Source organism: Rhipicephalus sanguineus, chromosome 8 (assembly GCF_013339695.2).
Source record: "Rhipicephalus sanguineus isolate Rsan-2018 chromosome 8, BIME_Rsan_1.4, whole genome shotgun sequence".
NCBI lineage: Eukaryota > Metazoa > Arthropoda > Arachnida > Ixodida > Ixodidae > Rhipicephalus > Rhipicephalus sanguineus.
The window spans coordinates 86,193,099-86,206,479 of NC_051183.1; the positions used below are offsets into that span (position 1 = coordinate 86,193,099).

The 13,381-nt window shown below is 43.9% G+C and overlaps 1 protein-coding gene across 1 annotated transcript in view; it reads left to right on the forward strand.

The window, feature by feature from the left end:
* Positions 1 to 274: 274 nt before the first annotated feature.
* The window catches only part of LOC119402190 (uncharacterized), a 63,223-nt gene continuing 50,116 nt past the window's right edge, over positions 275 to 13,381 (forward strand). Inside the window, exons 1-2 of the mRNA XM_037669305.2 lie at positions 275 to 322; positions 2,097 to 2,215. Of these exons, the coding sequence (XP_037525233.1) occupies positions 2,107 to 2,215 (109 nt within the window). The 5' untranslated portion in view covers positions 275 to 322; positions 2,097 to 2,106. The remainder of the gene's footprint in view (positions 323 to 2,096; positions 2,216 to 13,381) is intronic.

Sequence of the window (13,381 nt, forward strand, 5' to 3'; positions counted from 1 at the left end):
CTTGCGCAGCAAAGCATAGTTCCAGATATTATTACCATACAATTGGCATATTTGAGCTATTTATGCTTGTTTGGCACGTGTTGCGTCATATCAATTAGTGATATGCTTATTCTTCATCGCATTTATGCGTATTTCTTTATTTGTTGTACCAGTAAACGCTGGTAATCGCGGTTACAAATCAACATGGCACCGCTCATGCAGACGCTACCGCCCGCTTCGGTCCGAACTTGCGCTTGCTACTTGCGCAGAGCGGTGACGGCATAAATAAATGATGAAATGAGCCATCACTGTGTACCATTTAACGATCAGGACAAATCATCAGGTACGTTTACTCGTTATTGACGAGATCAGCGGTTTGTTTAGCCACGTATGCTAAGCCTAGCGGTGGGGCAAAATTTGATAACGGTTTCTGAAAATAGCGCGGTACAGTCACGAATAGACTGCTGTTGAAGAGTCAGGACATAACTCTAAAGCAAATACAAGCGTCAGCTTGGAACTTACTGAACACACAAAACACGTCAACGACGTGATAACTTCGAGGCGGAGGGCACCAGCGTCAGTGGGTGCAGCCAATTTCTTTTTTGTTGTTGTTTTTTGACTGCCGCCTGCTTTTTTTACTCGCCCAACGCGTGCGTGCAGGCGCCAGGGAGACGGTGAGCAGACGACAAGGCGCGGATGCGTATATTGTGAGAAATTTTCGCCCTTCATATTGGCTAATGGGTTCGTAGGCTAAAACAACTAAAAACAAGACAACTAAAAACAAGGACTGCCTCAAATCATGCGGAAGCATCAATCCACCTTGTCGCTCCTTTATTCATGGAGCTGTTCTACAGTGGTGTCTACTCTAAGGATGGGTCAGCGTGGGCGCGTTCCGCGGAGCGCCATAGCATGCGGTGAGGCTGTTCATTGGATCAAAGCGGCTCAGATCCACACGAGCACGCTGCTCTTGATGTAATACAGCCAGGAAAGAGCGGCACCATTGCGAAGCGGCGCACTCCAGCGCTTAGCATACGGCGCCATGTATCACCCATGGGTCGCTAAGCTCCGATGCGCCGCTGAGCTTCGATGCGTGCCGGCTGCGCCGGCTGGAATGGCGCTCTACTGAACGCAGCCACGCTGAGTCGTGTTCACCCTAAGAGTGGAAGCCACTGCACGTCGGTCGCTGTCGCGCTCATACATCGACACATAGCCACACTGTCGGACATTTGACACCTGCGCGATATGTTTTTTTTTTTTTTGTTGCATCTTTTGAAAGGTAGTAGTGCTTATAGTACAACGCATTTTAAGTAGATACCACTTTAGCAACTGCTGACCGAACTAAAACACGTGTTATCTAATCGAATGAGATCCAGGCAACTAAAACACCGTAAAGTGACACTCCCCGAAATACGCACACGCCTCCAGACATATTGGATAAGGATACGCCCCTGATGGGCATGCGTGTAGATGTAAGCGCAGTTGCATGGATGCTTACAACTGTGCCGCCAGCAAAATCATGTGGACCTCTCCATTGACGTTTCGGTGGTGCTATGTTATTACTTGTCTTATATCAAATACATTTGACTCTGACATGACTAGAGGAGAATTCAGGTGACGTGATAATGCAGAAATACACGAGCCCCTGAATGTTTTCTTCAGTTCGAAGTGTTTTTTCTGAGTTTCAAGACAGATTGCTTTTGCTTGCGATTGCCGTTGGTTTTACGGGGGCAATGCATAATACCACACGCCCAACGCCAAAAAAAAATCGCATTTGCAGCATGTAAGGGGAATACTGCATGATATTCTAAAATAGTACCTTCCGGTTTGCTCCTTAATACCTACGAACGGAATGAGCGTTTTTCGGGATCACATTATATACATTATATTGAACAGTCTCAAATGACACATGATTCACATAAATGGTTGCTATTATGCGCCATGGTTTGCTTGGTGGTCTTCAGGTTATGCCATACCATTTCATCAAAAGTAAGGCAGTGATTTCAAGACTGGCGAAGCAGAGCATGACTTAGCAACGATGAATAAACAAAATATTTAGCCCTTGTTATGAGAAGAATTAAATGCATACGAATATATGGTAATGCTGACGTGCTTTTCAGGAAACGAACTATGGTGGAGGACATTTGCCAAAACATTCTATTCTTGTTGGGCTTGTTTTCATATCTCTCTACGTTACATCCCGTACCTACGCATGTAGTTGCTGTAGTAAACAATCTGGGTACGTATTTTCTTTTTCCCCTGCTTTCAACGTAAGACTAAATTGAAGCAGTATGCGAGTGCGAAACTACAACACTGAGTGTTTGTCTGTTTCACACCATAGCCTGCATAAGGTCGTAGCGTAGGAGTCGGAGGTTCTTTCATTATTTTTGGGTACATCGGGAGATATCCTGCACTTAGAGCACAAAAAGAAATATCAACGTCATACCAGATTTTTTTTTTATGACGACGACAGGATAAAATCATTTAAAACTAACTGTTGATATTAGTATGTGTTCAGGTCTCGCCATCGAATTTTCACGCGTCCCTAGTGGCGGGACAAAATCACTGTCGAGATATATAACTATCCATTTCTTTCCGGAAAGCCATTAGGTCCAATGTTCAGGGAGCTTCTCATAGGACTTGTCCGCGTTTGTTTACGAATGCAACACTAGCCAAATAACATAAAATTTACAGTCTTTCCGCTATTGCGAAGATGGAAGCGAGCGCCTATGGCTGCATGTACGGCGACAGCGGCTACACGTCGTTTTCGAGCGAATTGCCGCTTCTGTGCGTGTTGGTGCTCCTTGAGTCCTCGATAGAACGGCAGCTTGGGCTAGTTGGTGATTTAGAATCGACACGTTTGCACAACGCTAAGTGAACGAAGACACATGAAAATGACACAACACAGGCGCGTACTTCACTAAATTTTATTCACGAAAACGCTAGAATTATATAGGGTGTCGCAGCTATCACGCAGCACGATTTAAAAAAAGAGGAACGGCGTTACGCGAATAAAACCTACAGCATATTGTTCCTAGTACAATAGAGTAGCCACTGCTATTTTTTTCGTTAATGAGGTTTAACTAATTATTAATAATTACATTTCTAACTCGACAAGTACTCGCCTAATTGTCAAAATGTCAATGAGGCGTATGTAGGCATGTTCAAATGTCATCTAACTGCGCTACTTTCAACAACGTGCTAACTGCGCGCTCATTTTTTCCTCTTGATCAAGAAAACCCGCGAAATATGAAAAGTGACACGTGACTAGAGTGTTGCGCGCGTCGGGAACCAGCGCCCTCAAACAGGCTCGCTATGAGGCAGACAGCATTAAGGAAAAAATGCAGAAAGGAAAAAAAAACGCATCGCCCTATCTGCCACTCCCCGTCCTAGAAACGCACCGCTTGGCTTTACAGAGTCAGGCCGTAATCAGAACACCTGCCGCGTTATCAATGAGAACAGTCGGCCGTGAGATATGGATGATTGCGGTGGACTATCGAACGGAATGAATCCCAGCGAAATTGCACGCATATCGCTGGCGCCCGACCTGTACCCTTGCCAAAATGCGGAACGCTGTCTTTCGCAACAGGCAACAGGCAAAGCGGTTGTTTGCAGTAAGCTTATTTGAGGGCGCTGGTTTCCTTTGCGGGTGGGAGCGTAGTCACGTGTTATTTTTCATATTTATCGGGCTTTCTTTATCAGCCGGAAAAAATGAGCGCGCAATTAGCACGTTGTTAAAAGTAGCGCAGTTAGATGCCATTTGAACATGCCTACATACGCCTCATTGACATTTTGACAATTAGGCGAGTACTTCTCGAGTTAGAAATATAGTTATGACTAATTAATTAAACCTTATTAACGAAAAAATAGCAGTGGCTACTCTAGTGTATTAGGAACAATATGCTGTAGGTTTGATTCGCGTAACGCCGTTCCTCTTTTTTTTAAATCGTGCTGCGTGATAGCTGGGACGCCCTGTATACACATGATAACACAAGCACACATCGGCACAATCGCACCTGTGTTGTGTCCCAGAGCCTGTGTTGCGTTCTTTCATGTGTCCTCGTTGACTTAGCGCTGTGCAACTATGTCGATCCTTCCATCCACCTTTTGCATGGCGCTGTGGCGCCACCAATAAGGTGCACAGCGTTGGGTACGCGCTGCATCAAGGAAGCTGCAACGAGATTTTTTTTTCAATATTACTTTAGTAATTTTTAGGGGTGTGCGAATATTCGAAAGTTTCGAATATTCGTCGAATATTACATTCGAATTATTCGTATTCGATTCGAAAATCGTGTATTCGAAAAGTTTCGAATATTCGATAACTTCGAATATTCAAAAAATTCGAATATGCGATTCTATTATCGTGCATAAAATAACTCGTCTTCCACATTTCTGCTGCGTTCGTATAGCAAAAAACGTTGCCGAGAGGAGCGATACACATCGTAAGTACTCGGAGGCACGATATCTGCGTGCGACGAGCGCCTCAACACGTATGATTTATTGCTGGTGCATCTTTTTTTTTAATTTCGAGAGTTTGCCCGACGGCATACATAGTTAAATATACAGGTAGAGGCCGGCTTCCGCTATATACATCAACAATGCTCTATGGTGGGGCCCATAGAGCCACAAATCATAATCTGGTGGTCTTGTCGGATGAAGGCGCACTGTTCTCATGTAGCGCCGCCGTATCTGATTCAGGCCAGGGCATGTCCACAACAGGTGCTTGATTGTAACCGTGGACGCTACGGTGGTACAGAATGGGCAAGTATCCCCAAAATGTCCATGCAGATGTTGTGGCCAGGCATATGTGACCGACGGAGTAAGTGCCGCCCCCACACGAAGTCTCCGCAACACCACCTCCTCCTGGCGGGTAAGCCCACCTGGGAGGTTTGAACCACACGGTGGAATTAAATCTCGTGTGGTGCGGCGGAGAATCTCCTTGCGGTGGAGGAACTCACCCCGGGGATCACTCGGGAAAGGCGCTTCTAGAGTACGTGGCAGCTCACTGTGGGTGGCGGTGTCAGCTTGTATGTGAGCAGAAATGGTGTCCCGTGGTATCCACTGTATCCTTATCTGGCCAGGCATCTGTGCAGTTATACGCTGTATATCACCTGCGAAAGTGTGCGCGTTATACAGGGCGTTTCAAGAAATGTGTCCAACCTTCTCAAAAAATCAGGAAACTGCGATATTTTCTCGGGGCTTTCAGAAATGCTTTTTCTGTAGCGGCAGGAATCTTAAGGTAGTTAAGGACATCATTTAGGACAGTAATTAAGAAAGTTACATTAATTGCCTTTTTAATTAGAGAAGTTAGGTGATTGTGTCAAATGGAAGAATTGAAGTTCGTGATGCGAGGAACCCATCCGAGCTTTGAGATTTCGAAAAAGCGTCCTCAAGTAATTGTTGTGGCGTAATGGAATTCAGTGAAATGCAACGGCTTTCAACAGCGAAAGCCATCGAATTCGGTTGAATTTCATTACTTCGTAATTATTACTAGAGGCCGCTTTTTCGAAATCTCAATGTTGAAATGGGTTTCTGGCACGAAGAACTTCAATTCCCCAATTTAACACAGTCGCCTAACTCCACTAATTAAAAAAGTTAATTAATTTAACTTTCTCAATTACTGTCTCAAGTCATGTCTCTAACCATCTTAAGATGCCCAGCGCTACAGAAAAGTCATTCACTCATTTTGGACGTCTCAGAAGAATATGGCAGTTGCGTTCTTCCATGTTTCTGTTAGGTTTCGCCATTGAATTTGGTTGAATTTCATTACTTCGTAATTAATACTAGATGGTACTTTTTCGAAATCTCAAAGTTGGGTTGGGTTTCTGGCATGAAGACCTTCAATTCTCCCATTTGACACAACCACCTAACTCCAATAATTAAAAAGTTAATTAATTTAACTTTTTTTATTACAGTCCCAAATACTTTCTTTAACCATCTTAAAATTCGTGCCACTACAGAAAAACCAATTCTGAAGGCAGCAATCAAATATCGCATTTTCCTGAGTTTTTGAGAAGGTTGGACACATTTCTTGAAACACCCTGTATACCTTGAGGAGCTCCTTTATGGCTGATGTAGAGTCTGTGCGTATTATCCAACGTGCAGCGCTGTTGGCGATCATGTAACCGTACATTTTCAATATTATGCGGCCGTAACGTGCCGCACTACCACTCGCTCATTATGCGGGACCACTTCTGAAGAAAGACAGTGACCCATGTGACTGGTGGCGCACTGTAGGCACCTTCAGATACCCCTGTCTGGCAAAGCTTTGCCCCATGTACGTCCCTATACCAGCCACTTCTGTTCCAAGCGAGCGTACCTTTTCAGTGGCACCGGGGGGTGGGTGTCTTTGTTAGAAGGGAGCGCCTGCTGCATGATCATGTGGAGCAACTCATATTTCTTCATGATACCATCTAGTCATTACTTTCATTGTGCCGTGATATTCACTTGCGTTGTGATGTGCATTGTGCTAGCTTGGACATTGTGTTCTGGAGATAGCAGTGTATGTTTTGTTGCCAGTCAGGCAGTTAATGGTTTTTTTTTAAATAGCTAGATGTTAAATAAAATATTGTTACTGTGGAGGCATTTTTCCTTTGATATTCGATATTCGATTCGATATTCGAAGGTGAATATTCGTATTCGATTCGTATTCGAAAAATTTGATATTCGCACACCCCTAGTAATTTTCCTTTTTCCATGCTGACGAAGATTGCGGCAGGATACTTAGCCCCGAGTCATCACATGACGTGCGACATTTTGTACCATTTATATCAATAAAACCAGTCGCATGAGTTGGCTGCTGGACGAGAGCGCAGCGGATAGAAACCAGGTTGCCAGAACATTATGAACTGCAGCAGTCCTGCACTGCGGTAAGAGGCTGCAGAAAGCCTTGTCACAATGTCGACTGCACCAACTATTGGTGGGCTGGTTTCCTTCAAACAGCAACCAAATACTGCTGGCGTTGAAATATGTTTATTTCTTGCAAATGTGTTTACTGCGATAAAAGCTGCACTAACTGCGTACGCAGAAGGGAGTTTTAGTATAGCGGAAAAGAGCAAACGGGAGCATTTAGCGTTAGCGCTGCCTGCTCGAAACTGACCATGCGCAGAACGCAAACGTAGCCCGAGAGCTAACTTGCGTACGCTATTTCTAGAATATAGCATTGAACGATAACACACGCAAGGGATTCTGTACGCAGGGCAAGATTGCGGCGCCTGTTGAAGCCAGAGCCGTCCACATCGAATTTTTCGAGTCGTGGGCCTGCATTACTAAACTCGTTCGTTCGTAAATAATGTTCGTGTTTGAATTAGGCTTCAGTAATGATGTTCGCCAGCCGTATACTGCCTATGAAATAGCTCCGCTTTCGATTGCACTGTGGCATATCATTGCACAAGGCCTAAGAAGGATTGCTTACGAAGTGGCGCACTTGTGGATTCTGCAGTGCACTTAGTGTTCTTATGTATAGATGGCGCCGTATGTGTTTGCATTAGCGCTACCGGGAATATCTTCCGCTGTACTAAAAGACCACTAGTTCTGTTTTAGCGTTAACGTCGAAACGCACACTAACGCTAACGTAAGCGTTTTCCGCTCTGCTAAAACTCCCTATTGCCACCGACGTGAAAACGAACGTGCATCGGAAGTAGAAATGGGCTATATCAAGCATTCGCCAGTCACTCTCATCAAGTGAGGAGGCGTAGATTCCGTTTAGTTTTGAGGATACACCCAGCAACGTTTCAAGATTTGGAAACGCTGATGTAAAGTGCGTGCGCCTGTCCCTGCTTGATATGAACTGACGTTAAGATGAAGGTTAATGACAAAAGCTGCTGTTATTGTTGAAATATTGCTGTAAATACGTTTAAACAGGTGACGATGCCCGCTGAGGCATTCATGAAATCACCAGAAAGCATTGCATTTGTACAAATAGGCACGTATGGTCATTGATCGTTGTTTGCTTGAAGTACACTTGAAAGTGCGCAATGAAATACTGAAAAAAATGTTGAAAAATACCAATTTGCGCATATAAGAGTTGTAGAATTATGTACTGAAGCGAGTTCATGTGAACTTTTCGGCTCATCGGGGCGTCATATATATGTATATCGGTTTTGATAGCTTTATCCTGCATTTTGTAATCTTTATGATACGAAGTTTGAGTGCTTCTTATTGCATTGTTGAAGTGTATGTGCTGTCTGCGCGCATAGGCGCTCATGTAGAGAACGCGTAGTGTTCTTGCGATTGCGGACGCGCATGACATTTCACGGTGGCGGTTGTTCTTCGCTAAACTCCCCGATTGGCGTTGAGTTTCTGTTTGTTTGCTTTTGTCTAAAAGGAAAGCTACGCCTCTCGCTAACTAAAAAAAATGTATGCATAACATTGCGCGCACAAACACTTCGTAATAGCATTTCTTCCATGGAATTTCTGGCAAATCTTCGCGGCTGCCATCGAAAAAGAACGTGCGGTGACTTGCCCCTCATGCTGGCAATGCGGCGTTCGGGCCTATTGACACTTCTTGTGTCTTGTCTGCCACCTTGCTAACTAACAGGGTCATTCCACGCCAACTGTCCCAGTTTGGGCGCTCGACAAAAATCAGTTTCTCTGCAAAAGTGTGAGAAAATTACGCACATGTAGACATTACTTCTACAGTATTTTCCGCAAATATCTTGAGCGGCAAAAATTTTTCGGGCACGTGAGCGCCATTTGAACTTCTCGTTATGGTGCAAAACCAGGTACTAAAGAAAAATTCGCTATAAATGGACAGTTTCACGCATTCATTCGAAACTTGCTTTTTTGTGTTTTTAAAGCATCGCGCTTTTTTGTAGCACAGTTGCTTAGAGTAGCTTTATATATTTCATTCCTTAGCATGTAGGTAAAGTTGAGTAAATTGCAGTGTTTTCGGGAATTTTTTTACAAAAGACGATTGTAGACCGAATACGTTAATTATTTTTATTGAACTCTCCGTAAAACGTGCTACCTTCTAACGTTTTTGTTTTGCCTGTGTGCGGCGCACAGGCTCTAAAATAAAATTCTGAACTTGGAAAAAACGCTACATTGGCCCATGTTCAGACGTCTGTAGCACCCTAAGGTGGTCCAAGAAAAATTAAGCAGAAAAGCGCATACGAGTGAGAATCATAACGACTTCGTCCACAGAAAGTTTAATCAAAGTAGTTTTTGTTTTAGTCAAGCAATTTTTTTTGAAGTTTAGTCCCACCATGACATTATTTTGCTATGGGGGCAATGCAAACCGACCGAATATACTGCATAAAAAACATAGGTAGTGTATTCGTAGCACATGGTTTTTAGTTCCTTTTGTTACTACTTTATAACGTATATTACATATCACGGACATAATAAACGGAGGTAAAAATATAACGATACCATTGGCTTAGATGCCGGAATTCCCCAATAATTAATCGCGTTACTTATTGCACGGGGCTCTGATAATCAATTGGCGTCAAAATAAGTTCAGTCTCAAAATTCGTGTAAACTGGAGAAAGGAGGCGTGAGCGTGGCCATTGATAGCGGATCCAAATGGAGTTCATCTACATATTCCGGAACGAACGGCGCACGATGTGACGACGCGCCGCGTATTCACGCATTCCGTCCGTCGTCCGCGACACTGCGGACGGGATATGCCAAGCTATTTTTCAAATCCTTATTTGGATGGTTGCAGGCAGCAGATTTTGGTTAAAAGTAGAATTTGTCTTTCTGGTAACGTGCACTGTTTTACAGTTGTTATGAGATCACAACAGCCTATTTTTGTGGCGTAGTTGTCCGGCGCCGCCGCTGCCGCCTCCAGTGTGCGTAAACAATGCAATAAGCAACGCGATTCATTATTGGGGAATTTCGGCATCGAAGCCAATCGTATTGTTATATTTTTACCTTTTTATCATCTCCTTGATATGTAATATACATTATAAAGTACTAACGTAAGTAACTGAAAACCAAGTGCTACGAATACACCACCTCTTTTTCCTATACAGTATATTCGGTCGGTTTGTATTGCCCCCACAGCAAAATAATGCCATGGTGGGACTAAACTTCAAAACTTTTTTTCTTGACTGAAACAAAAACTACTTTGATTAAACTTTCTGTGGACGAAGTTGTTATGATTCTCAATCGTATGCGCTTTTCTACCCATTTTTTCTTGGACCAGCTTAGGTTGCTACAGACGTCTCAACATAGGCCAATGTAGCGTTTTTTTCATGTTCAGGATTTTAGTTTAGAGCCTATGCGCCGCACACAGGCAAAACAAAAAATTACAGCATATCCACGGGTGAATGATGAAAGCTTGGGCGAAGCTCCTGAGGCAATCATGGTCTCGGGATTCGCTTATCGTTCAGCCCGTTTCGCAGCGGCGTCCTTGGCGCGAACCGTCACGGGATCCGCCTGGCTGCTGCCAAGCGAGCGCCCGCCGCTGCGCATCGTCCATGCTCCGCCAACGATCCGACACGTACGGCGACGATCCAGGAGAATGAGAGAGGCGCTCGCTCCCCGCGCATCCCCGCGCAGCCCGCGCAGCAGCCAATCGGAGAGCAGCGGCACTTCCAGCGCTATCTAGTGTCGATTCACACAGCGCCATATTGCACACAATTCTATTGGACCAACGCAATCTAGGAAATGAGACTAGAAATGGTGATGACGACACAGGTTGTGTACAGCGCCATCTAGAATATCGTCCCTGAACTGCAGTTTGTATGTACTTCTATGAGACAGCGCCATATATTGCATCATACGGGAGATCCGTTTACGCCGGACAACGGAGACGTGACAAGATTAGACTAAGAGGAGCTACGCCCCTAAAACGTTAGAAGGTAGTACGTTTTATGGAGAGTTCAATAAAAATAATTCTAAAAGTCTTTTTTAAAAAATACCAGAAAACACTGAAATTTACTCAATTTTACCAGGCCCCGGAAAGTCTCAAGTTCCAGCGATCGCCGCAGAGGGCGAAAAAATCGACCGCGGCGAGTTCCAGCTTCAAACACCGGGAGTGGATCTACTAACCTCTGCGTTAGGACAACATGGCGATGTTGTGGTGGCCGCCATTCGCGCTATTTGACTTTTTAGGTAGGGGCGCCCTCGTCAGGGCCAAACTTCAAATCAAAATATTCTTGAAATAAGGAAGTTTAGTTGTTTGCTTACTGTTGCACTTCAATAAAACAAATTTCTGTTTATACAAAGTGGCCTTGCCTTGCCAGGTACCGCGTCATCAATCTTTTGTAATAGTTTTTGCTCCAACAGACTCGTAGTTGTCAGCAGCCTATCGGCATCATTATCTTCGTTTCAAAATATACGGCGGCAGAGGCAGCGCAACGGCAGCAACGGGCAACGGCAAGTAACGGTTCGCGGTGCATTCGGATGGTTCTCGCGCTGTTTCGTTTAGCTGTAAATGTTTTGAGCCACTGCCGGCTGACACACTCGCTTTCGTTCTATTTGTTTTGATTCGTTAAAATGCTTTCGCCAAGTGCATTGAGCTGACTTCGGGGGAACGAAGGGACCGTTGAAGCTTTCACCGGATGACATTCGTTTCAAGCCCGAGAATATGCGGACCGGTGAGTAAAAACCCATTGTTTCAGTTCCTTTACCTATGGCTTGTGCGGGTGTCACACGAAGGCGACGCAATGAAATATTGAATTTTTCAACGTCATACTCTGTAGATGAGAAAACGTGCGTTCCTTGCGGCGTGGCTTCACGTGGGTGCGAGTTGCTGAGTTATCGTTCGTTTAACATTAACCAGGCCGCTGCAATAAAGAAAGGCAACTGCATCACCAACGCCTCGCATTTATCTTCGTAACTAGCCCGTATATCAGTGCAAAAAACATATAGGTTATAGTTTTCCGGAGTCGCATTTGAGAAGCCAGGTTTAGAGGTCTCATTTTTCCAGTTTAGGTTATTTTTACTACACATTTAGTATAACAAAAGCTTCACATAATTATGAGTGTACTTTCACTTTAGTGTGATAAAAAGCGTCACTATAATCAGAATTTTTTTTTTCTGCTGTAGCCTCCTGGCCTGACAAGGAAACAGCTGTGTGCAATGAGCAAGGCACCTGTTACATGACACGCCTTGTAAAGAAGCTAGCCCGAGTGATACAACATGCATTAAGGTACGTTTACATATATGTATAACAAACCGCTGCTTTTGTTCACTGTGTTTATATGTTTACTTTTGCAAAATTTATTATTCATTGATTATGCTTATCAATATCTGATGATGTCATTACTTGTTTTTACAGGATTGCCAGGCAACGACAGGGTGACTACCTCCGAACGTCCACTCTGCAAGTGCGGCGAAACATGGGAACGTCTGCTACAACAGGTCATCTTGAACCTCGCGCTTGCAATGCATTATTTGTGAATGGTTTACCAGGCATCTCCTGGAGGGGTGCCTACAATCGTCCACAAGTATTAGCTGTTTACTGTGTCATGCAGTCTACACCGCAATAGCGTTGAAATTGAACACTAGCTCCGTGCATTAGTTACGTTACGTGGCACTGCTGAGCTCAACGACGCAGCCAATGTGACCCAGCCACGGTGGTCACATTTCATTGGGAGCGAAATGCAAAGACACTCGTGTGCTTAGATCTGCGTCTGAAGTTCAGGGAAAGACGGAAGATTGAAGAGACGAAAAATTTGTGAACAAGAGGTGTCGCTGGAGCAAATGTTTCGACAAGCAGTCTTGTCTTCTTCAAGGCTACAACTACGTTTGTTTAACTCCAGGCAGTTAGAATCAATCTAGAGTTGCCCACTACTGTATGACTCATAATTATATCATGGTTTGCAGGTGAATAATCAGAAATTATAAATTTAAAGGTGAATATATATAAGTCTGTCTGGCTGGGCAAGATTATAAGAATAAAAAAGACTCTCGAGCCACATTTAATCATTAGTCTTCTTAATTTAAAAAAACACTAAGAGACCGAACGGGTCTCTAAACATGGGGTGTTTTTTTTTTTAAATTATAAATCACATTACAAAAGGAACATCACGGCAGTGAGGGGAATTAACAGTCTTTCCAACATCTAATAATATCTGGGGTTTAACATCCCAAAACCACGATATGATTATGAGGGACGCCGTAGTGGAGGGCTCCAGAAATTTCGACCACCTGGGGTTCTTTAACGTGCACCTAAATCTAGGTACACGGGCCTCAAACATTTTTCGCCTCCATCGAAAATACAGCCGCCGCACAAATAAATGCAACATTTAGTTGTGCCTAATGAGACAGTTTACAAACTACGCTCAAAACCGTTTTGCCTTAATTAACTGTGTTTAGATCATAGAAGTTTACAAAAAGATACGACAAAGCTTTACAAGGCTGTGCTCAATTACATTAGCCTTTGCACATATGTTCAATCAGCTCCTTCAAATTATTTACAGCTAATAAAAAAATATAGGTGTGACGAGCACTT